Source organism: Plecotus auritus (genome assembly GCF_963455305.1).
Source record: "Plecotus auritus genome assembly, chromosome: 2".
NCBI lineage: Eukaryota > Metazoa > Chordata > Mammalia > Chiroptera > Vespertilionidae > Plecotus > Plecotus auritus.
In genome coordinates, this window is record NC_137771.1 from 88,336,307 (window position 1) to 88,362,953 (window position 26,647).

The 26,647-nt window shown below is 41.0% G+C and overlaps 1 protein-coding gene across 3 annotated transcripts in view; it reads left to right on the plus strand.

The window, feature by feature from the left end:
- The first annotated feature begins 3,273 nt into the window (after window positions 1–3,273).
- NEDD9 (neural precursor cell expressed, developmentally down-regulated 9) overlaps window positions 3,274–26,647 on the plus strand; it is a 44,581-nt gene continuing 21,207 nt past the window's right edge. The window contains exons 1-2 of one of the 3 annotated variants that reach the window (XM_080654216.1): window positions 3,274–3,465; window positions 20,612–21,058. In XM_080654216.1, the coding sequence (XP_080510342.1) occupies window positions 3,454–3,465; window positions 20,612–21,058 (459 nt within the window). In that variant the 5' untranslated portion in view covers window positions 3,274–3,453. Of the gene's footprint in view, window positions 3,466–19,762; window positions 20,110–20,611; window positions 21,059–26,647 lie in introns of those variants that run through there. The other 2 variants (XM_080654217.1, XM_080654218.1) reach the window with 2 other exon arrangements.

Below are 26,647 nucleotides of genomic sequence, written 5' to 3' on the forward strand. Positions count from 1 at the left end.
GGAGAAAATTCGAACTGCTACCACCGATCTCTCTGAGCTTGCCCTCTCCAGGCCTCCCCTGAGTGCCCCTCGGGGCACCTGGACTGCTTGCTGTTCTCAAACACACTAAGCTCTTTCTTCCTCAAGCCCTATCCATGGGTCATGCCCTCTGTCTAGAATGTTCTTTTCCCTGGTCTTTGAGTGGATCCCTCATGTTATTCAGATTTCTGATGTAATATTACCTCATTAGAGAGACTTACCTGATCATTCTCTCTAAAGCAGGTGTCCTCAAACTACGGCCTGCGGGCCACATGTGGCCCGCCAAGGACATTTATCCTGCCCGCCGGGTGCCGCTGCCTGTCCTGCTTAGCAGCCAACTCGTCCCGGGCCCGCAGTGCACATAGGAATTTGTTCATAGTTTTTTTTCTAAACTATAGTCCGGCCCTCCAACGGTCTGAGGGACAGTGAACTGGCCCACTGTTTAAAAAGTTTGAGGACCCCTGCTAAAGTAAAACACCTCTTCCCCCCAATCCTGGGCTGTTTTTCTCCAGCAATTTTTCCTCCTTAATTTTCCTTCATTTATTTCCCTTCATTTAATTATTGTCTTCCACTCCCACTAGACTGTAAGCTCCATGCGGGTAAGAACCTGTCTGGGCTGCTGAGTATTCTCCCTACAGAGAACAGTACCTGGCACATGGTAGGCGCTCAGTTGGTATTTGTTAAATTAGAAAGCTGCCCTGTGAAAGGATGGCATACAGATGAGGGGATCCACCCCCTTTTTCTGAATGCCTACCACCTGTGTCTATAAGTCTAGTGCTAATCATATTCTAATTAACAAACTAATTAAATATTCATATTACTTATATACTATATTTAACAATGTGATGTAATGTATTAATAAAGTAATGTGTAATATTAAAATTATAATTAATAATGGTAATGATCATAAACAACCATTTATTTAGATCTTACTATGTGCCAAGTACTATCAACTTCTATCCATATTATCTCATTTAATCCTCATGATGACCCTAGCAGGTAGATATTATTAGTTTCTCAATATATACTTCAGGACACCAAAATCAGAAGTTAAGAAATTTGTTAATGTTCTAACACAACTTTATCTGCCTCCAATACCCTTGTGCTTTTCTTTATATAATTAAAATTCCAGTGACCCAAACCACCTTGAAATGAATTTCAGGTCGATTTTTAAATGTCTTACTGAACAGGACAGAAATAGGAAAGTGGGAGGACCACTTGGTATGAATTAAGCTTTCCAACTAGAGCAGCAGTTCTCAACCTGTGGGTCGAGACCCCTTTGGGGGTCGAACGACCCTTTCACAGGGGTTGCCTAAGACATCTTGCATATCAGATATTTAGATTACAATTCATAACAGTAGCAAAATTACAGTTATGAAGTAGCAACGAAAATAATTTTATGGTTGGGGGTCACCACAAATGAGGAACTGTATTAAAGGGTTGCAGCATTAGGAAGGTTGAGAAGCACTGAACTAGAGAATTAGATGACAAAAGGCCCTAACAGATGCTTTGGGAAACTATTTGAAAGCAGTAAAATGGGGTGAGACACTACTCAATGGTACTCATCAAACAAAACAGAAGGAGGGTTCAACTTTACTGTTTAGGAAGCCAAAGGAATGTTATCTAGATCTCCTGGAGGCCTCGAGACTCATCTTACAGATGGGAAGGCCTTTGTCTAATCCAGGCAGACTCGGAAAACAGTTTCCTGCAAAATAACGACTCTCCCATGAGTCTGTGGGACTGTTCCGAAGATCCTTGCAGCGCCGTATGCTGCATGCTTAATTTGTGTTCAGAAAGACCTTGAAAAGTCACTCAGGCTCATTTTCACTCAAGGCTAAATGAGGAAAATCGAGGCCTGGTGGATGCCAGAACCAGTATGTCAACCTCATTATGACTGCTTGGAGGTCATGTCCAGGGAATAGGTGCCACATTAAATTTTGAACTGAACTGTGAGCCCTGGATCTGGAAACCACTTTTGTGGGGCAGCTATTCTCCTGTGCTTTTTTCTTAGATCATAAAAGTAGTGTTAATCCATTGAGAATTTCGGAGGGGTGAGGGGGACAAATCAAACAGATTCTGGTCCAACTTGGCCAGGAAAAAAATAAGGACTGCGTTTTCCATCCCAGGCATGTACTCTGGTTGGTGTCCGTCCCACTCAGGGACAGCTGTTGTCTGCACTCAGCACATCTGAATCCTGAGGCCCACTGGAGAGGAATTGTCCCTCACCTCTCTGTCCTTCAGAAAAGTTGCCAAAGGTGACCATTTCTGTCTTTTCCTGGGTAATGGCTTTCTCTACAGAAATCATGAAGCTGAACCAAATGTTCTGTGCTTCACTGGAGAGAAACTGGTCTTTTCAACCAGGCTCATCAACACAGTTAGCATTTTTTTTGTTGTTGTTCCCCGGATAATAAGCGTTGGTGGGTTAATGGGCCATCTTCAGGAGAGAGGTCAGAAGGAAAAACTGCAGTGTTAGAGCTGGAGCTAGAAATGCCAACCATCAAAGAACATAGTACTCAATAGACAGTGATGATCTATAGGGCGTGCACTGGCCAGCCCCATCTGAGGGGTCACATCTAACCTTTATCCTCCGCAAAGTCAGAGACGGTCGCTGAATGGGGCTGACACTTAATTCTGTGAGGCCCTCATGAGAAGCTGGCCAGGGAAATCCTGGTGCTTGGGCGAGGGAGTTCCTTTCACTGAGGGAGAATTGTATTCTGGCTCCTTGCAGACTGATGTCGCAAGTACTTTGAACACTGAAAAGAACAAAAAAAGCAAACAGCCACACAAAAAAGGAAGGGAGGGAGGAGAGAAGGGGAGCTGGAGAGATATCAGCAGGGGTAGTTAGTAAAAAGGGGCCCGGAGACAGAAAACCTTTTGTTCCCCAGAGTTCGTTTCATGTAGAGATTGTGAGGTGAATAGCTTTCAAATGAAATGCGTTTATGAAGGAGTTGCTAGGTCACAGGAAGCACGACTTTCAGACTGCTTTGTGAATTCGATTTCTTTAAAACTTAAGTTAATCTTAACAATTTATCTCCTTTTCCCGTTTATTTTGGGGGGCGTTGGAGTAAAGTTGGGAACGGTTCCCCACTTTGTTTTATTTCCACCCTTTCTTTTAATGTTAGAAGAAATGATCACATTACAAGTTCTTTGTCAGGAATTTTCATAAGTTAAGAAGTGGGCGGGGCATCTCATTACCTTGGCCCACTAGCCAATGGTGGGACGGTATGCAAATACAATCCGTGATAGGCCCGCCTCAGTCAAAACAGTGAGCTCAGAGGCTTTGGAGCTTAGCTCTGCGCTGCGACTGACAAACCTGCCCCAGCCCGGGACGGCTCACTTTCATTTAACACTGCACTCGATGGAGGGGCGGACTCGCCTGTGCTTCATGCAGTCTAACTAGTGTGTAGGAAAACGGCTCAATTCACCGCTGCCGAGATGAAGTATAAGGTAAGAGAGTGCCTTTTACATAGGTTGTGTGTGTGTGTATGTGTGTGTGTAATGTTTCCTACTGTGACGACTCTACCGAGACCCCTGTGTGCCCGAGAGCGTTTTGAGATGGGTCTCAGTCACTGAGGTTGGCATACAAGCCAGCAGGCAGGACCCAGTCTCAGATCCACTCCCGGAGTTCACCGTACACCCGAGTCCATCTCCTCTGAAAATTTTGGAGAATTGGTCTTTGAGCCGGTCTGTAGCAGCCACAGTAGAGCAGAGGGTGTCTGACTTAAAGCGGAGCACGTATTAGCTCAAGTCCCCAGGCTCCCCCAGGCCTGGCCTCCACTGTCTGGGGGAGCCGGGGAGATGTAATGAGAGAGGAATCAGCACTGCTGAGTCTCGGACTCCTGAAGCAGTTTTCAGCCTGTGTTTTAAAGCGTTTGGTCTGGGAAGCAGTTTGCCATGTGTACTTTTGGTGGTAGAGATTAAAAGCCCCAGGTACTACTATAATAGCTGATGATGAAGAATTTTGACATCCTTAAATGAAGTTGGTTATAAGAACAAATGAGCATTTGCCATTTCTTGAAAACACTTTTATTGGCATTTGAATGGACTGAGGGTCTGAAGGCTGAGGCCAGTTTGTTGTCCCTGAAGTTTGCAGAGTGCCATAACACTTTGGCAGCATTTCCCCCCATGCATTTACACCATTGTTTGTGTGTTTATTCTTGGCAAAAGGATTATAATTTGCTCAGCATATCCCATTTTAAGTCGCCTCCCATTTAGGAGGCAAGCAGCTCCCAAGGACACTGTACCAAAGCAGATTGCAATGAATAGGGTGTGAATTTTCCTTGGAGTATAAATATTTCTATTCTAGAATAGATACAACTCCTAGTGCTTAAAAAAAAGTGCTATTATTAAAATGAACTCTGGCCAGGTGGCTATGCTTTGGGACTGGCAATTTGTATTACCTGTCTGACCTTCAGGACTGTGCTAGCTGGGAGCTACTTTGCTTTCTCTCTGAATTACATAGCTTCGGGTCCATCCTTTTTTAATGTGATGTTGTAAATACTTGGATCTGGCTAATAGCCACTAGCTAACCTCAGTGATAAATCTTTTGTTCAAAAGTTATAAATCTTATTCAAAGCTCTAAATCTAAGTGGTGAAAGCCTTTGCTTATAAAATCTGAGTTACAGTTCTTGAAATTTGGAGGCACAGGTATCGGTTACCACTCTACTATCAGCTTTCCATTATCTGCTTCAATAGGAAAGATTAGAGGAATGGATAATCTTAATATTTGGCTTCAAGATGCAACCAGAAACAAACCCTTCCATCCGACAAGAAAGTTCTCTTAATGTCGTTCACCCCGTACAGCCACAGTTTCCTTATTCAGAGCAATGATAGGACTAGATAGTGCTTAGCCAGCAGTGAGTCTGCCCCTCCTCTCCCTGTTGCTGAGCTTTAGTTCATAAAAATTGGCTTGCAGGGAAAAAAGAGAAAATATGTTCATGCATTTATTATTGGAAAGTATAAATGACTGCAATTAACAAGGAGCACTGCAATCTAGAAAGTGACAAAGTCTAGAGTCATTTTTATTCAGTGACCTCCTCATATTTTGTTTTACTCTGACGGAACGGAAAGAAAACATCATAGCAACAGATGATGTAAGTTATGATTGGCATTCATGGAGAAATCCTGCCTCTTGGCCGGGTCTTACTAGTGTTGAATACCCTGCCAAGTGATGTAAATACATGATTTTATTAGGTTGTGGACACATTCACCAGATAAAAATACTGACTTCTTCAACTGACCAAATGACAGATTGACACCTTGCAGTGACTACAAAATGAGCCAATAGCTGAAGCAATCTACTTTCCCTTTCTTATCAGCCTGTTTTCACTCTAGTTAATAAGAGACAAATTGAAGGAGAGAATTTTGTAATTTTAAGTAGGAGATGACACAAAGGTGAAAGAGTGATAAATAACATTTCTTAAGACACCGTGACAATACAGCATTGTCATCTTTAATTCTCTCAATAACTCTATGAGGTGGGTATGATTATACTCATTTTCAAATGTGAAATTATGGTATAGAGAGGCTAAGTTATTTATCCAAAGCCACACAGCTAAAAAAGTGGTGGAGCTGAGATTTGAACCAAGTCTATCTGGTCCCAGAACTTGTGACTTGAAATCACTATTAGAGAAAAAGAACCATCTGTGACTTCTCTAAAGTATCCTCTGTGACTGCTGTTTTCTTCTCCCAGAAAATTTAAGACTATTTCATTGAAACTATTCCAGCAGGTTAGAGTCTTTGTTGTTGGTGGTGGGTTTGTTTTTGTTTTGTTTTGTTTTGTTTTTTGTTTTTTTTAGGCAGTATCTCCTCAAAGCAAAGTGAAATGCATGTTTCATAGTTACTTGTTTAATTTGATCCACAATTAGGTAGCAAAAAGCCAGATAATTATTAGAGTGTAAATTCCTGGATTCAGAAATTATCTTTTAAACATTGTGTTGTGCTATACACTGTAAGTTTAGCACAGACTTAAAAATGGTAGATTTGTAATCCAGCGACTATAAAATTTTGTTAAACTAGATTATCTGGTTTGGCTACTTTCAGGGATCGGTCTTAACTGGACAACAACCAAACCTGCAGTCATTTTGCACTTACACACAGTTCCAGTCAGCCAGCTCTGTGTTTACAATAATCTTGAAATTGTGGAATGTAAGCTATTACTTTGGTAAACATTTTTGGTTAGCACCTATCTAGTATATTTTTATTTCATTATATGCTTTTTATTTGTTCTTAGGAAGACCGCAGTCACTCTCATATGTACTCAATATCCCATTTATCTTAAAGGATTCAGTCTGAGGTTCTGTGATGATAAATTATGGGGGAAGGTGTTACTTACTAAGAGTTTTCCACAAGCCCCTCTGAATATAGAGCATGTTCTGAAGTGGGGGGAAGGGGCTGTGGCTTTCTCAGGGAAGGCTTTGCTTTCCTCCTGAGTGTCTGGAGGTGGAGGTGAATGTGGCTGATGTCTGCCAGGAAGTGATTGAAGGGCCAGTGCTCAGCTGTGTTTGAGCAGAGGCTGGAGACCAGCCCATTTTGTGCAGGCCCAGGCCTGGTCAGTGCTCTCAGCAGGCACTGCCTGTATGATCTCCAATGGCTGAGCAGCTTTTGTGAATTTGCCAAATTTTTGAACACTACGTGCCTCCATTAAAATTCCAAATAATTTATCTAATCTACCATTCAACAAATTCATTCTTAAATGTTTGGACTGAAGTTAGAGAAAAAAATAATTGAGGGTCTTCAATTTAGTCAATATGGTCATTTATAATTCCCAGTTCTTTCCTTGCTTTGACATTTTAGTTTTCATTTCTTTATTCTCTTCTAGATGATTCATTGTACCCAATTCAAATTAGAAATTCCCTCCCATATATACACTGTTAAATCTTATGTGAAATCTATAAATTTAAAAGCACTAAAAAGTGCTTTGAAAAATCCTCACTTAATTATTTGTCTTATATTATTTGTTTATTGAGCAAACCATTTTTGGAGCTAAATGACTTACCTACACAGAGATGAAAGCCTTTGTAGAGCTGAAGATGTTCTGATAACACCAAATGTAGCAAGTTGCACAGTGTGGAACATACCAAGATGCCTTTAGCTTCCTTTCCTTGCTGGGATATACATGGGTTGTCTTCTCAGAATTCATCAGTGGCTTCCTGTCTGCACCCCTCCCCCCAAGACTTTTAAAAACAACTTCCTCTTTACTTTTCAATCCCCTTTGCAAATCCCCTCCCTTTTTTGCCCTCATTGGCTCTCATTTTTTCATTCAATCATTCCTTATGCTTTCCTAATAGCTGACTTCTGTAGGGCTTGCCTTCCCAGTACATGCAGTCGTGACATTCTCAAAGTACATCCTCTTTTGACTCTGCTTTGGGAAGTCTTGGTCTCCTGCTGCTCCCTGATTCATTTGTCCCTGCCTCCTTTCCATCTATGTGACTTGGTTAGTCTGTCACTTCCCACAGGTCAAGTCTCCTCATCCATCCTCCTCTCTATGAAGCAATCAAAAGCCCAAACCTTTGTCACCTTGACTGTCCTATAACGCCCACAATGGGCTTTTTCACCTCTGCCCTACCTTGTTAGCACTACCTAACTTATTAACCCCTTTCCATCAAATTACTATCTAAATGATATCTGTAACTCACATAGGTTACCCACTGGAGCTGTCTGTCCAGCTTTTTCTTTTTTTTGGTATCCTAACTGGGAATCAAACCAGTGACCTTTCAGTGCACAGGACAGCGCTCAACCAACTGAGCCACACTGGCCAGCGTCAGCTTTTTCTTTTTTAACATTCAGTGTTATTTTATTTTAGTTTCAGGTGTAGGGGACTGTCCAGCTTTCAGTAAGCCCCATTGAACACAAGAAGTAAAGAATTAAAGGGTGACCTTTGTTTGTATGTAGAGGCAGGTTGATAAACAAGTCGCTGAATAAAAAGTATGATCTAGGATCTGTTGCCTTGAGGCAGCAGGGCCTTGGTCTTGTATATTCTTGTAATAAAGACAAGATAGAGTGTGGGCTTTGGGGGAAGACATTACTTCTTGTGATTTAATGCTCTGTACCCTTGGGCAAGTTAAGCTCTCTGAGCCTCGGTTTTCTTATCTGAAAATAGAGATATTAACTGCCTCATTCTATTGTTCTAAGGCCTAAACAAGAGAATATATGAATATAAAATACTTACTATGACTCCTGGCGTGTAGTATGTAGACAATGCCAGTCGACTCCAGCTCTCCGCATACAGTAGATGTTCAATTGATGTTGAAAGAATAGTGTGGACTCAAGACTTGGTGATAGGATTATGTCCAATCCCAGTTACTAAGTTAAGATGGTTGAGTATTGTTGAGTATTCCATTGGCTTGGATGTGTAGTGTAGAAACACAAATGCCACACATAGAAAATTATCAGCACACTTATGCACCCTCTTACTAATATATTAATGACTTGGTATCTTAACTGCTATTAATAACATTTGATCTTCCTGTAATTACAGGACCTTGATCATAGTACATACTCAACAAATATTGAGTTACATAAAATACTTATACAAATAACCACTAAAAATGTCTTAATGCTGTATGGCATAGTGGAAAGAACATGAGCTTAATTTCAAATACCACTTTGGTTACTTTCTAACAATATACAGGCAAGCTACTTCAGCCTCTGTTTCCTCATTTATAAAAATGGGATTTATCAAATACATGTCTTATCAGATAGTTGTAAGGAAATAAGATATGAAAATCTTTTTCAGCTTTTAGCACATAGTAGGCATTTTAAAATAGTAGCTATTATGGTGCATTATAAGATATATATACACAGATATATAGATATACAAGTATTATATAGATAAAAACTTAATAGGAAACATCACAAGAATTGTTTTCCCAAAACAAAAATATTAGTGAGGAAAAGAAAAAATCATCACTTTAAAAAAAATCAAAGGTGAAATGAAAAGGTAGTGAGTTGCTGGCTACAGAAATTCATGGTAAACTATATCCCTTATCCTATCACAGTCAACTAGTGTGAGTTTATGGAAAGTAAGAGGTCTTGGTTATCTATTTTTAGATCCCTTTTAGGGTTAGAAAGAAACCTGAACAAATTGGTTTCAAATGCCAGTCGCTGGGACCATAGCATTGCTCTGCAGTAACATATAGACTTAATTATCAAGCCTCCTTGCCAAGATAAACAAACAGGGCCACTGGGAAGAAATACTACATTTCCAACTTAAAATGCCAGAGAAAGGCTGCTGGTTTCCTAGGCAATGGATGATTGCAAAAACAATGAGCTTGGAAAGGGGACCCCTCCCCCCAAAAAACTGTTTATACTTTGTCAACAACACCCCCTCCATCTTATTTACTTTGAACATTCCAGTCATCTCCCTGCGGTGATTCGTACTGGTTAATGAGGACTCTGCACGCCTGGGGAACATGACAGCCTCCCTGCAAGTCTATCTTCCCCAGGAATCTTCATTTCTAGATAAATGGCCTTGTTGGTGACCTTTTCCACCCTCCACTAGAAAGTAGTTTTAGAGGGCAATTGATCCAGGTAGATTGAGGCCTGCCTGGACTTTAAGGAAGATAGAACAGGCACTCTAGAAAATGTGAGTAGTGATGGCGTATGACAGTAATTTTCCCTGGTTAAGGTAGGGGGTAGGGCAGCTGATTATGAAGATACTAAAATTGCCAGAGGAATGTTTTCAGTATATGCCTGGGCCCCACCATAGGCTGCTAAACGCCACTTTATTCTTTAAAAAGAGCTAGTCCCTTCTCCCCTACCTCCCCAACCATTAATGGTGCTAAATAGTGTTGAAGTAGGTGATTCATGATCCTTAATTCAAACGCTGGGGCCACTGATTTGGGGGTGTCTTATTTCTTTGTAAATCTTGGTGTATATGCTGCAAATGAGAACTCCTCCTGATAGTTCTAATATGTCAAGGTCATCATTATGTTACCAAAAAGGTTCCTTATGTGGAATGTTGATGTTTATGCTTACCAGAAATAAAGATTGAGCAACCATGAATATGTAAAAGTGCAAGCATTGCACAAAAAAAATTTGATAGCTCCTTTTGAATTTAATTCCTTTCTTTACTCTTCATGTGTGTGGGGGGAGGATTATTTGTGAAACTTAATAGAAAGTTGCAGCAACCAAAAGGCATATAAGGTTAAGATTCGAACCAGATCTTTCTATTTATTAAAGCAATATGTATTTAGGCCAGATGATGTGTCATTCATTTTTCCCCAATTTCTTTTAGTTATGTGGAAACCCTGTGCTATCTCTTTTGTGAATTAGCCTTAATCTCATTGATTTGTGGTAGTCAGTTTGAAACTTAGTGTTTCACCCCATCCCATCTCCAAGAGATGTGGCTGAATCCTGTAGGCTCTTCTGTCCCCAGACTCTGCACTGCACTGAAAGAATGAGCTTGGATACCCCAGGCCACCAGCTCCCAACCCCCAATATTCATAAGAAGCACCTGGGAAGGTGGTAAAGTGGACTTCCAGACACTCCAGGCTTCTTGGCATTCAGAGTCTTTAGTATCTAATAGTACGTTAGTAATCTGTCAATGAGTTTTTTGGGGTGTGTGTGTGTGTGTGTGTGTGTGTGTGTGTGTGTGTTACTAATCTTTTGTGGTGTGACTTAGAGTTTGGCAGGAAATGAATTGATGGACCAGCAGGATTTCAGTACTACCACAACATTATTAACATAGAAGCATTTTGAGGTCCTCTTTCCCTTGAGTGCTCCCCTGGGATAGAACTTCCATGTAATTTTTTTATTCTCCAACCTTTTCACTCAGAGCTAAGTGTGATGAACACACCCTTGAATGGGGGTCCGGAGAGACAACAATAGGAATACAGTTAGCCCAACAGCATTCTTTCTCTTAATAACCCCATTCACTGTGAAGCTGGGATTGTACACAGTCTCAGAGAGGCCCAGATGCCTTTGGAATATATCTCATTTCCTTGTAAAGATCATCTTGTCATTTAGAGGACGTGTCCGTTGATTGAATCAAAGACTCTTATCAGTACCTATCTTGTTTTCTCTCAAATCCTAAATTCAACTAAGGCAGACCTGTTAGCAAGATATGTACTTGCACACCTATCTTTTATTTTTAGTTTAAAATATATGTAATTTCTGTGGGTATGTATCCATGTTTCAAAAACCCTAAAAATGGGACATATGGTCTGACAATGGGAAGGATATTTGAAACTGGGACTGTCTTGGGAAGTTGAGGAACACATGGTCACTCTAGTCTAGACCATCAACATGAGCTGCTCCGGCCATTAGTCAACTGTCAAGAGCGTTATCTCTTCCCTTATGTTAGCCTCTTGACAGCTTCTTTTATCTAAGAACCTTCTTTAAAAAGTGGATGCAAGCAAATTTTTTACATTTACTTGTAAGTAACAAGGTGGTCCTTTTCTTTTTTCTTGCAGAAATAGGCATCGTTGGAAATGATGGAAAGCCTACTTTGCAGTGTGGGCTTGTGCAGAGAGCACCTGAGAGCATTAAGCAGCAGGGGATTGTATTTCAGTTGTTCTTGTTTCAAACCTGGCAAGGTAGCTCTGAGCCTCATAGCCTGCAGCGTCTGCCCAAGCCTCCTGCTCCCTTATTAAGATCTTAATTACAGACGCAGCTTACTTCATTGCTGGAGGGAAAGAATTTAGTTTCTCTGAACTGTGTCTGTTTTTTGGTGTGGCAGGTGTAATCATGATGAGATCATTGCTGGTTTATTTTCTTTTCCTGGAGGAATTTTTTTTTTTTTGAGGAGGAGGAGTACAGTTTTTAAGACAATTTCATGAGCTCATAATAGTGCAGTAATAACTGTGCTGTGATTTTATAGACTCTTTCTTATGAAGAAATCAGAGCATTTTGCATATATAATTTGATGTCTCCTTCTAATGTTATTATAAAGAACATGTTCATTATCCCCATTTTGAAGATGGGGAAACAGAGGCACAAAGGGCAGTGTGATTTTGTTGTCATTAGTCTTCCAATATGAGGACCACGACTTGGCTCTGTTAATTCAGTTTAGTGTCCATTCCTCTGTCCAGGGTTTCTCATCATTGGCACCAGGGACATTTTGGGCTGGATAAATATTTATTGTGGGGGACTGTCCTGTGTCTTGCAGGGTGTTTGCCAGTGTCCCTGGCCTCTGCCCACTAGCTACCACACACACACACACACACACCAAAAATGTCTCCTAACATTGCCAAATGTCACCTGGGAAGACAAAATCCTTTCTAGTTAAGAATCACTGGCCTAATCTCCCCGACTTTCATCTGCTTAAAAATAGTTGCCTTACTGGTTTGATGTAATAGCAGCACAAAAATACAATCGTAGAACTGTTTGCCATAATTTTATTATGACCAAGGCTGAGCTTTATGTAACAGGACCTAACCAAAAGGAAACTTCCCCTTATATGCTTAGCACCAATTTGTTGAACAAATACCACAAAATATTAAGAAGCAGGAGGTTTCCCTCAGGTCACATGTAAAACCATCAGGCCACAGGAAGACAGAGTTCAGAGAATTAAGTTTGCCATAGAGACAGTCTGATATATATATAGTTGTCTGCATAATGCATTTAGAACTGGACCTTAAAGAAAGCTATTTTATTCCCATAAACTGGTGTTTATCTACATGTGGGAGCTTATCTGTATACCTAGCCATTGAACAATGCGTTTGGAGGTTTTTCCTATTCCATTTGCTCCTATCATCTTTCTCTCTCTTGTAGTTGAGAAGCTGCAGTATCTAAAATTCTTTCTTGGTTTCTGCAGTTGCAATGGTGACAGCATGTGATTGCGACACCCTCTTAGCCACATGTGCTGATCCATGTTTTAAAACTCTGAGGACCTCACAAGTGGGATACTAGCAATCAGGCTCTAAACCTAGGTCAAGGGATATCTAAAGAGTTCCAGTGAGCATTGGCATCCAAGTTACATCAGTTGGGTTCTGGCTGGGAGACAGGAACGGTTGCCAGGATGTGTATGTATTTGTACTGGAATTGTATTTAGATATTGCTACTGTATCATATTATCCTATATAATGAAAGGCTAGGACCATAAGCGTAATGACGAGAATGACCGCTTGACCAGTCGCCATGAGGTGATTGACCACCTCTAGGTCCCTCTCCCGTCCCTCCCCCCCATCCCCAATCGCAGCATGGCGAATGGAGGGGTAGGGGGTGGCAGTGGGGCAGGACTGTTGAGTGGCAGCGAGTGAGCATCGTGGAGCATCGCGGGTGGCAGGGCAGCGAGCATCACAGAGCATTGCAGGGTGGGTCGGGGGGCATCAGACATGGCCCTGATCGCAGGCCTGGCCTAGGGATCCTACTCACACACAATTTCGTGCACTGAGCCTCTAGTATTTAGATATAAACTAAGACCTTGGGGGCTGCATACCTTGGTGCAAATACTTTATTAGGTGTTATAACTTGTATGTTTTGACTTTTGAGAAATCATGTGAGTTTTGAAAATATACTCTACTATAATGGAATGGAGTCTCCTATTCCTTTATACAATTCTCATTTTGCTTCCCTAAGTACCTGGAGGTTGGAGGGATTTGTCTAGACAGGCAGATAGATGTGATCTGGTGCCAACACTGTCATGTTGGCTGAAATCCAGATGGTTGTTTTATTGTTAATAAAACCTATCTTTTGGGTGAGTGGGTGTCAGGCCTTCATCATTATATGGCGCCTGTCAGATTTATCTAGGGACAGAACCCTGAAAAGAGTTTGTGCCTGCCCCATGTTTTTGATCCTTTGCCAATAAGCTATGCTTAAATCTATCAAAACCAGGCAATCTGGGACAAATGCGTATAAATTCCAAGGCTTACTAGCAACAGAACTAAATTCTAAGATGGAAAAGGTTCTCAAGTAGCACATCCTGGTCCAGTGGAAAAAAAATCCTAGGTTAAGAGGGGACCCAGATGCTAATTCTGGCAGCTAATCTAATAGAAGACCCTCTAGGTTGTAAAACAAGAAGATTGGGTTAAAATGATCTCTAAGATCCCTTCTTAGTCTGAAATTCTAGTCTAGTTGGTTCTGGTCAAGTTGTGGGTAACTTCTGGTTCTAATACTCACAGAAACCTCAGTATCTGTCCACCTTCTTTAAGACACTCAGGAGTTGCTTAGATCAATCGCAAAGACAACAGAAGAGTGGGAAATTGAGCTCTTAAAGATATACACATTATTTATGATCATTAGACTTGTAATGAAAATGCTAATTTATTTTTCTCAAATACTTTCATTAATCAAATTCAACCTCCATGACTGACCAAGAAATAATAGAAGGGGACTGTGACGTCACACATATACACTCACACATGCATACCAACCTACAAGTCCATTTGTCATTGTTTTTATATGAAAGAGAGAATTTGCTCTGGGTTTTTGTTGGTTTCCTGATAAGCAAATCTCAGCATATAAATGTTTCTGTCCTGTATCAACCTTACATCAAGGGAGAATAGATGACATTAGTTCCAGGGCGGGAAAGGAAAGGAACCCAGCATTTGAAGAAACACTTTTTAAATCTCACATCTCTGCTGTCCATATCATGTTACCAAATCTGGCCAGACAGATATTTCTGAGATCAAAGTATCTAAATTTACAAAGAACATCAGATCTTCTCACCAGCTCTTAAGAAGCAGTGTCACTTGGGCATATGAACCACCAAAGTAATGCTGGGTTCTGAATGATCCCTCATTGAACAGAAATAGGTCAATATGGAAGAGATGTTAGATTCCCAAACCTGGGAGCCTTAGGGACCACCACACAGGGCGCACTCCGTCCGTGCATGTGGGGGCTGCTGCATGTGAAAGTATTTTGGAGAGGCAACTGTCTGATGTCACATTCTTAAAGTATCTCCCACTCAAAAATGCACAAAGAGAATGCTATGGATACAGTTCACAAGGCTGGAAAATCTAAGAAAATTTAAGGACTTGTGGCAGAGTAAATGACATGAAGAATCAGAGAGGGTCCAAGGTACTCAGATAAACTTTGTGTCCATCATAGCGATTTAGAAGCACTTTCCAGAAAATAAAAATCATTGACTGAAATGTGGTCTAGGTGCCAGAACTGTCTTGGTGGCAGTATTTGATGCTCCTCACGTGATCAGCAGCACAAGGGATTCATGGGGCCAAAGAGGATTCTGCTGCTGCCTTTCTGTGACTAGTTCAGATCACATAATGAAAGTGTGTCAAATTGCAGTTGATAAATATTGCTGAGAAACCATTTGGATGTGCTGTGTATCACATCTTCTAACTCCTCAACTTGAAAGCTTTGTATCTACTAATTAACAATCCCAAGAAAATTGGTAATTCGACATCCCAGATCATCCAATGAAAGAACCCAGGTGTAAACCAAATATTCTAAGAAGCGAAATCCAGACACTTGCAGATATCCATATGTTCTGATCACAGCTGTTTCCTTCTTTTGGGAAATCCCACTCCCCCGATACCCTAAAGGTGATGGTGGGCGGAAGTCAAAGTGCTTTGACGACCCTCAGCCTGAAGCTGACTTTTGTCAGCAGGCACAAAAGCATACAAGCCTTTCTCTTCCCCTGTGTCCTCAAACTAACCTTGATGCTCATCCTTCAGCCACTTCCTTTAGAACTGATTTCCTTGACGATGGCCATTTCCTTCTGTACTGTGTCTGTTTCTCACGATCTGGCCTGCACAAAGTGTGTGTGTGTGTGTGTGTGTGTGTGTGTGTGTGTGTGTGTGTGTGTGCGTCATGCCAAGCCAGATCCCAAGGCTAAAGTTTAGGGGGTTGGGTACAGGAAAGTCATGTTGTTGAGAATGTGGAAGCCTTGAGGCTGTGGCAGGAGCTCCTGCATGATAAATATAGAATAAAGTAAATATAATAAGAGGAAGTTGGGCCATTGATGATGCTATCAGTGCTAGTGGGGTGACACACCAGTCATTGTGTCTAATTTCTCTTCAAAGAACAGCATGAATGGTCATGGAAATTATTACTCACACCTCTCTGTACTTGGAATAGCAGATAATTTCCCTGGCAGTAGGAGTAATGAGCTTTCTTGACATTTCAATAGCAGTTGGGGGGTGGGGGCGGTGGTGTGTGGGGAGAAAGGCAGGGAAGAGTCAGGGATGATGTGGAAGTTACCATGTGACCTACAGCTCTCTGTACCCGCTGTTCTGGCTAGTTGTATAGTATTTTCTTCCCACTCCTTAGGCGTAGCTTGGGAACCAGGAACAGTAGAAACCAAATGTTCTGGCAGAGTATGAATGTGCTCAGTCACCTGCTGCCAGATGTGGGTTGCTACATTGAAGGGAGAAAGGCGCTTATAGAAAACATTGTATTTAATCTGGCTGGGATGGATAGTTCCTCTTGGCCTTCCTGTTTGCTCAGTGGTTGTGGACACTAGATTCAGGCTCCCGATCTACTTAATTATCCTGTTTTAATAGGGAGGGGCAGGCAGTTTCCTGCTTTCTGTCTCCCACATTCTCTGGCTGTGAGGCTTGGTGACTTGGACACACCACTTATCTCTCTGTCCCATTAGTTTACCTTCCCATGTCCATCTGAAACTTTTGGCCAAATATCACGCTGATTTCTCTAGAAAAGAATTTTACCCTCTCTATAGAGAACCAAGAAATCTGAGTCCAGAATCAGTTTCAATTTAGACATGTAATGAGTGTGTATTTTGTTTCAGACACTGTGTTATAAAGTTCTGAAAATGCCAAAACAATAAGACAGTCTCCCTGGACTTTAAGGAGCTCCCAATCTTGAATGGGTTAATACAAGTTATACAGTAAGAACTACCATTCCAGAAAACTGGGAAGAGACACGATTATATAGGTTTTGTCAAGATAACTTCTGGTTATGTGGAAGATAGATTTTTGAGGTGGGAAGACCACCTCAAATACAAGAAAACCATTGGGAAGCAATTGCCTTACTCCCCCCAAAAGTTACTCAGGGCCTGAACTAGGAGTGGCAGTGAGAGGGGGAAAGAGGGTCCAAGTTGATTGGGTGTCAGGTTGTAAAGACACTCAGAAAACCTCTGAGACCACTATCCTGGAAGCTTCGTGCATAATGTTAACTGAGACAGGTAAAGCAGGAGAAAGGGATTTTTGCACTTGTTAATTTTGAAATAAAGAACCCATCAGACAATTGGAAATGTGGGATTGGCATGCAGAACAAATATCTGGGCTGGAGCTCTGGGTCTGAATGCTATCTGTGTTTAGATACCACCACTATGGATGAGATTGCTTATAGGGACCAAGACAAGTGCCAAGGAGACATCCCTTTGGAACATAATCACTTAAGAAATGAGCCAATTTTTTTTTTTTTTTAGTCTGTGAATGAAAAAGAAGATGAGTGGTCATGAGAACAAGAGAAGAGAGAGAAGTAGAAAGTGGTAATATAGAAGCCAGAATAGTTTCAAGAAATATTGGGATGGGGATCCGTGTGAGAGGCTGCTACAATTAGGGTTCCCTCAAATAGGATTTATGACCCTAAAGGCCAGTTAGAATCCTGATTAGAGCCACAACTTCTGTAGCATATGTATTTGACTTGATTAAACACTGTCCTAATTCTGGAGCTGGAGACAGAAAGCCTGAATTCTTGTCCCAGCTCCATGAACTTCTTGCCAGGTGACTTTGGCAAATCATTAACTTCTTGAGCCTTATTTTTCTCATTTATAAAGTGACAGAGTTTGACTATAATTGTTTAAAGCTCCTTTGGCTTTCAAGTTCTGTGCCCAACTGTTTGGTGCTTTGCCAAGCTCAAGCTGCACTTCTAACTGCCGGTCTCTGGAGGCTAACCATCCAACTAGATATAGAATTATATAGCTCTCTTATCTCTCCTTGGTTTGTTTCTGTGTTGACCTTGCCTGCCATGGAGATAAATATGGGCGTGAGTGGGGGTGAGAAAGAGTAGATCTGCCTTTCCTGGGTTTTTCTAAGCTACTCAGATAACCACCTTCTGACTCTGTGGCCTTACGGACTCATAGCTTTGCACTGAAGGAGAGGGTTCCCCCACCTTCACCTAGGTAGCAGAATTAACTCTTAATTCACCTATTTACTAGTATAAGTTGCATGTGCTCTTTTGAATGAGATGATTTGTGTTCCAGCCAAAGTTAATTTTGCTGTTATCATCTTACTGAACTCCTGCCCTAGCACACCAAGTATTTTCAAAAGCCAAGCCCTTATCCATGTTCCCTCCCTTTTTGAGGGGTTGTACTCTGCTAAAATCTAATAATACTTATTCAAAATTTGCCCAGTAATATCATTAGTATTAGTATTAGTATTTTGCCTTAGAAGAGTTCCTGAATGCAACAAGCAGTTTCATTATTGCTGCTTGTAGGCAGATACTCAACAAGAGGTTGCAATGCCTAGAACTCATTATTAATTCAAAGCATTATTGTTTTAAGAGATGATTCTTCTAAATGTGTCTGTGAGCAAGGGAATCCCATGGCAGGGCCAACTCTCGAAGCCTCAACTTACTTACTTATTCATGCTGATTAAGTCCGTAGTCTTCTGCCTTTATGCTGTTTTCTGTTTCTTTTCCTTTTTTGCTTTGAAGCCAATATAATTGCACAGCTATCAACCCTCAGTTCCCATAGAACTGGTCCCTACTCTTTATCACTTCTGATTTCATCTTGGGGCCTCCTTACCAGCCATTCCCAGTTGTTGAATGGGTCATGGAAAAAGGAACAGAGACTCGGGGTCAGCTCTCTCCCTGTTCTATAATTTCAGTACACTCTGGGGAAGTAATTTTCCTCAAATCATTTTGGTACAAAGAACCAGAATCCTGTCTTCTGTAATCAATGACTTTTCTTTTAAACTACAGAACATCCAAAAGATGAAAGAAGAGAAACAGAAGAGATATTAAGATTAGGGAACATTCTTAAATGGCTCCTCAAAGCAGAATAGAATGATGCATGATCCTATCTTTATTATATGAACTTTTAATTATTGAAAGGAACCCAAAGCTTCCTAGAATATAAATACTAAGTAAAGCATTCACCTGGAACACAAACCCCTTAGTTTCCCTTTGGCTTCCCTCACTGCTCACCTGAGTACATTGACTTCCTGGAGCTCAAAACTTTCAGGAACAGACTTTAACCTTATCCTTAAAGAGCATCACTAGGCTTCCTGGTACTGACCACTATGGCCTTATATCCTTTCCTTAGGTTAAGTAGTTGTACTGACTAAGAGGAGTTTGGTGAACAGAGTAAAAGTAGGACCCCATCCCAACCACCGACCAGAGGAGAGATCCTTTACAGATCACGGCCGCTCCATAGTGCAAACCAGCACTCAGAGCAACGCCTGCGGCTATGGAGCACAGCACGGGGGGAGATGATTAACGTGTGTCAGTTATAAAGGAATGCAAAGCATGAAGCTCAAAGATCAAGTCCACATTTCTAGAGAAGAAAACAGGGCACAGAAGTCCAAGCAACAACCTCAAATTCCATTATTGTGTAAAGTCACAAACATGTTCCATACCATCAGCAGCCCTTCCTCCCACAAATGGTCATCATCACAGCAATTTCTAGTGCATCCAGACATTTTAGTGGAGCTCTAAAGGGATCACTTTTAGTTTCTGAGTGCTTATAGTGAATTTACAACGCTCCCCGACTCCTCTGTGTGCTGGGAAGGAGCAGGCATGTGGTGATGGCTGCCATCATGCTGCGAAGCATTACTAACGCCAAGAAATGAAATCTTTGGAGCCTTTGAAAGGCTTCCAAGAATGTCAGCACGTACTGCCTGCCCACTCTCTGCTGAATGCCTACTTTGGCTGTCTGCTTAGTACTGAATGTACCAGACAGGCCTTCATACAAAGAGAGAAAGTGTTTTGGGCCCCTGAAAGGGAAAGGCACAGCCTTTCTGATGTGAATGGCAAGACTCAAGGAAATAGTGGCAGGGTGAGGAGGGGCCTTCAGGAAAGGTATGAATAAAAGACCAAAGGAGAAAGAAATGGTATCTACCTACGTGTGAGACATTCTTTGTAGCTCCCGCCATCTAATCTGGAGATGCAAATACTGTCACACTGCTCCATGCTTGATGGATCGTGGAAAAATGCTTGCTTGGAGATTCTCCCGTATCCAAGGACCTTGTGATCAACTGAGAATAAGAATTTGTAAGCCCTGCCAAGGCATGTATAAGTGTACTTTTGTTTCCATTTTAACTCTGAATATAAATGCCATTCATACTGTTTGTTTTTAGGGATGTTCTTTAACTCTTTATGAAAAAATTGAGAAATGTCGGTTGTCGTACATCTGAATATCTTGGAATATTTTATATCCTAAGCTGGCTTTAGGAGAGGAAGAAAAATGTTTTGTATAGGCAACCATTCTCTGACTCTTTAACAGTGCTGCTCATAATTCCTTGGCACGGCATCGGCTGCGAGAGGAAAGAACTCTTGTGGTGTTCTGAGCCTTTCCAAGGAGGCAGTCTGATGTCATTGGTGGCAGACGCAGAATGTATGTATTTGTCTTTTGTCTGCACCATCTGTTTTTCTCCTTACAGGCAATCGTTTAGATTTATTCTTCTCTTCTTTCCAGGAGGTGTGCCTCTCCATAGGAGCATGGACTTTAGGTGTTAAAGGGACTAAGCTAATAGTCTAACATAATTTCCCTCTGTTCTTTCCTTCCTAGAATCTTATGGCAAAAGCCTTATATGACAATGTCCCAGAGTGTGCTGAGGAACTGGCCTTCCGCAAGGGAGACATCCTGACTGTCATAGAGCAGAACACAGGAGGACTGGAAGGATGGTGGCTCTGCTCCTTACATGGTCGGCAAGGGATTGTCCCAGGCAACCGGGTGAAGCTTCTCATTGGCCCCATACAGGAGACCTCCTCCAGTCAGGACCAGCCTACTTCTGGACTGATGCACCAGGCCTTTGGCCAACAGAAGCTCTATCAAGTGCCAAACCCACAGGGTGCTCCTCGAGACATCATCTACCAAGTACCACCTTCCTACCAAAATCAGGGAATTTATCAAGTACCCACTGGCCATGGTACCCAGGAACAAGATGTGTATCAAGTACCACCATCAGTGCAAAGAGGCATTGGAGGGGCTAATGGTCCCCACTTTAATAAAAAGGTGAGTGAGCAACTGACTGGATTTTTATTCCAATTTATTTTTTCCATTGCACTTAGAGCAATTAGAAATGTTCCCAAAATAAGAACTTGACCCTTCCAAGAGGTAAGTATAACTAAATACCCTAGCTCAGCATTATTTTTGCATCATTTTTTTCATTCATTGGTCAGCAAAACTTTCTTGAATTCCTACTATGTGCCAACTATTGTTGATCCAAAGACATCTTTGATTCCTGTGCCATTCCAGGGCATACTGGATCATTAAGTTGTTTCCATCTTTCTGATAGATCTGCTTTTAGACCTAGGTTCTGCACTCAACTAGTTTCCAGTCTTTCTGTTTCTTCCCTAAGGGTACAAGGCACCAAATTTTGTACAAGCACAGTGAGGCAGCAAGCACCCTCCTTTCACCAAAAGCTGAGTCATGACCCCATTGGCCTGGCACACAAAGAGCCCACTAGAAGTAGGGGAAGCAAGGAAGCTGGGAGTGGGTCATGCCAACCAACTTGTTCTGCAGAGTTTCTGGCTTATAGTTTGATTCATTTAAAACACAGAGATACCTGTATTTAGAAAGGAGTCATACTCTTATCTTTCAAGTAATTCCTATAATAATGCCTGAGCCAGTGGGTGAAAAGAGTGGAGCTAGGATATGTAGAAAGGCATCATGTTAAAAAGAAAAGAAAAGAGAAGAAAAGAAAAGAGAAGAAAAGAAAAGAGAAGAGAAGAGAAGAGAAGAGAAGAGAAGAAAAGAAAGGGAAGGAATGACCTCTTCAGCACTTTATATAATTCCAATGTCATAACCATTTGAGATAAATAGAAAATTGTTAACTGAATGACTTTTAAGCATCTAGTATAGTTTTTGTTCTTATGATGCAGTGACAAATTAAAAAGTGAGCCAAACCTTCACGATGCTTACATTGTGGTGTGTGACATAAGCAGACACTGTACTGTCAGTGCTGGAAAGAAAATAATGTCAGTGAGCTTATGGGGGTAACAGCCAACACCAAGATGCTGCTGCTGCTTACGTGTTAGAGGGAGGGCTTTTCTCTTTTGTTTACTGGCAAATTCCAAAGGTCTACAGGGGGTCCAGTGAGGTTGGTATTAAGAATGGGCAAACTTAATGGGATAAGAAAAGACCTGTGAATTACAAGAGGAAAGATGCAGCTCTCTATGCCAAAAAGATCTTGTTGACTCTTAGAAAACTACAGGCTCAGGTGTCCTGCCTCAAGAAAATCTAATTCCAAGTCTGAATTTACAAATCCATATAAATTAGAGAATAGCTATTTGCATGATAATGGAATCCTCTGTTGAAAAAAAATAGGGGGATTTACTGTTGGATTTCTTAAATAACAAAGCCACAAATGAATCCTAATCACCTTCTACACATAAAGTATGTCTTACAAAACACTTCTCAAGAATACATGTTGCCTAAGCCCAGTGGGTGGTGGGTGTACATTAGGAGGAATTCCTCAAGAAGTGGTAAACAGCTTTCTGACTAGCACTGCCCAAGACAATGATTCCTGTCTGCAGAGGATAGACTGGCCATGACCTTTCAAAGTCATTACCCCTTGGACGTCAGATTCAAAGGGAAAGCCAAACCAGGATCTGTCTCCAGAGGAGAACAGGAACAGTTGAAAGGTGTAACTATAAATAAATAACTTCTCTCATTCTTAGCGCTGGTTGTTTGCACCTTAAAAATAGCTCTCCCTTCATCTGAGCCTGTGCGAGGCAGACAGGGGAGACCAGAACAGGAAATGCTTGGCTGAGAGGTGGTGGGGTCTAAACTTTCATCATAGTTTACTTTGGCAGGAAGGTGACATGTTTTCTTTTTTAGACTCAACCTTTTTCGTTCCAAGTCTGAAAAGTCTAAAACCTCAGACTTCTTCCCATTTTATTTGCTGTTACTACACAGCAGATTTGCTCCCTTACTCTCCAAACCCAGACCTGAGAATATGCATTTTAGTAAACTCCTTGGCTAGCTCAGGGGGAGGTAGTCCAGGACTGCACTCCGAGAAGTACTGTGAAGGGGTGGACCATGTAGGGTATTGGGCATGTTCCAATCCGATTGTGAATTGGGACTTTCCATAGTTAAAGATTCCCTTGATGTTGCAAACAGACTGTGGGCTTCAGAAATGTTATCCACCACAGTTTTTTCTACTAATGAATCACTGAGGGAGGAAAAAAAAGACAGTGAATTCTGCCCTCTATCACTTCAACTTTGCTCTCTGGGAAACTTCAGCCTCTACCCCCTTCTTACATCCCATCCACATGAAAAGACATTCATCACTCATTAAATCAGCAGTTAGGGAAAGATAATCATATAATATGATCCCCACCCTTTCGTGAAACAAGAACACGCATAAGTATTGTGAAAAAGCCTGGGCTTTGGAGTTAGGCCACTCCTGGTTCTGTTTCTTCATAGCTATCATTCCTTGGCAGGTCTCTGAACTTCTTTAGGTTTTGCTCTCTTCATCTGTACAATGGGAATAATCATAGGGTTGCTGTGAGACCTAAATGAAGCAATCCATAGAAAGGACCTGGCACAGTGCTTAGCATAGCAAGGGCTCGAAAATATTAGTTCCCCTCACCTTGTCCTTTCCTTTCACAGTTTATTTTGAACTGCATCAGCCCTGTTTGTGTTTCTCACTCTATACCAAATATGCAAATACTTTTAAAAATATATTTTTTTTATTTCAGAGAGGAAGAGAGAGTGAGAGAGAGATAGAAACATCAATGATGAGAATCATTGATCAGCTGCCTCCTGCATGCCCCCTACTGGGCAATGAACCTGCAACCTGGACATGTGCTCTAACCAGGAATCAAACCATTACTTCCTGGTTTGATGCTCAACCATTGAGCAACATCAGCTGGGCTATGCAAATACTTTATTGCTAACACAGACTGCTCCCTTTCAGTGTGTGCCTCTCTTTTTGCTTCTATACGAATTTGCACAGAGTGGAAAAAGAGCTCCCAAAGTTATCTGGAAACCATATACACTGATACCTTTACTTAATTTCATTGGTCATTTCACTCTGGGTTCTGTGTGCAAGACCATTTTATCCATTAGGCATTGTGGGCAGAATGCCCAGGGCCTACAAGAATGTTTGAGAGCTGAATGAAAAATCTGGCTCCAAAATATGAAAGGTGAAAACTGCAAAATAGAAATTAATAAATACTTAGACAAATGTAAGTGTTTATTAATTTCCATTTTGCAGACAGATGTGTAGGAAACAATATCGTGTCAATCTCATTGTTACATTTAGGGCTCATAACTAATTGATTATATTTAAAAACAAATTGTAAGTTTGATTTTTCTCACTTTGCAAAGATTTCTAAATATGGCCTGTGATTTCCAAGAACTCAGAGGCAATTCTAAATTAAATGAGTTATTCATAGTCCAATAATTTGAAAAGCTGAGTTTTTAAAAGCAAAAATTCCACTTAGTATGGGAGTGCGGTTTGGAGTGGAGGCCCCAAACATACGAAGCCCAAGGTCTACGAAGGCCTAACATAGCCTCACTTCTCTCCTTCAAAGATCAGTAAAACTGCCCCCTGAGTTCATCCCTTTCATGCTTGATCTTCACAGGAAATTACATGTGTTTCTCTGATTAAGTTTGGACATGTTGCTTTTATTCTAACTGGTAGAATTAGCTTTGTTTTGAGTCCTTCTGAAGATGTGAATGGGCTAAATTATAAACTCATTGAGGCAGGCAGGGGCCATGGCTGCCTCTTTACTGCTATAGGCCAAGCTCCCAGCAAAATATCAGCACACAGATAATACCCAATGAGCAAGGCCAAAGCAAGAAATGAAGCATTTAATTTGAATTGACCTTTAAATAAACTGAAAAGTGGTTCTGATGTTATCACCCATTCACCATCACACACTGTTCAGCTCATTACATTCTGTTATGACATATGTCAGATTATACATGGTAGTTTTCCCCCAGAAGGGTCTTGGAGAATATCACCATCTGTTTTCTGTAATAATAACTATCTATACACAACAAATGAGCATCTAAAGCATGATTGATGTACAGTTCAGCTTGTCTGAGGACCTCACTTTTATGCATTTTGCCCAGTTTAGACAATAATATTAGTTAACTCTTCTATAGTAACCTAAAAAGGAAAAGTACACTTTTTCTACTGAGGGGCAGAGCTTCCTTTGGGTATGCCATTATTTCCCTAGAATGCCTTTCCTCTATTCTATCTGTAAACTCCTTCATACTTTAAAACCCATTTTAATGTTCATCTCCTCTGTGAAGCTTTCTCTCTGTACCCCAGCAGTGTCTACCTCCTCTATGGCCCCAAAATATGTTATACATTTCTCTTAATCTCAAGCTCATGGGCTCATTAAAACTGTAGTAGTCTGCCATTATCATGTGTATAATGGGCTAGGCTGGGGCAAGTACTGCTTCAGGGGTGGCACTCAGAAAACTCAAGTAATATTAAAATTTATCTAGAACCCATTACATTTCTGACCTTCCAAAATGCGACATAGCCATATGTTGGCAGGAAATGATTCAAAGATTTTAGCCAGGTCTTCGCAGCCCATTCCTGAAAGGTAATATAAGAACCAGAAATAGATTAACTACAATGTTTGTACCTTCTTAGACACTGAGTCATCATAAATTACACACACACACACACACAGACACACACGTACACACCCATAGCCATTGATTGGTTAAAAACAGAGACCTTCCCTTATTGGGATTTGAAGCATTGTGAAATCTGGTTGCCCAGAGCAACACTCAGTTACTAGCCAACTAACTGCTATATATTAGCTGTATGATTTGTCCACCAACAAGTAAAAATAGAGTTAGAGGAAATGAAAGCTCCCAGACAAAATAAACTCTGACTTCACCTCATTTTCTTTTGTTCCTTCACACACACACACACACACACACACACACACACACACCACATACACACCTGAAAAATAGTAGGGTTTGACAGAACAGAAGGTACCTCTAGTCTAGTTTCTTCACTTATAAATTCAGTCAAGTATGACCATGTTCCAGAATCGTACATTTCTTTATAAAAATCGTCCTAGTTTAAATGAATTTATTTCTTCAACATGTGGCTTTTGGGGCTATGCAGAGAAGTGAACTTTCATCTAATATCTCTACCCTCAATAATCAAAATAAATTTTAAATCTTACACAAAATTTTAAGTCCTTGAGCAATTCAAGGGCAGGACTTGATGAGCTCACTTTGAAAATGAGAAGTATCTCTTCCCAGTAGAGTCACCCATGCCAGTAGAATGAGCAAACTGTAATATCTCCTAAAAATGAACAAAGGTCCGTTTTGTTTGATCAATGCCAAGGCCTTCAAACTCAGTTGCAATTTGTTATAAAGCACAAAGATAATGCATATTTCTAAGAGTGCATTAGTAACTTCTTATAAACCCACACCAAAGCAGACAGAAGTAATCTTCCTTCCTTTTTCAATGATTTCATGCTAAGTGACTGTGCTTATCAGAGTGAATAGGTCAAATATTGTGTGTAGTATGATGTCAGGCTAAGTGGTTAAACTCTATTTGTGAGGGAGAAGAAAATAATACATTTATTTATTTGATTGGATGGTGAAATGCAAACT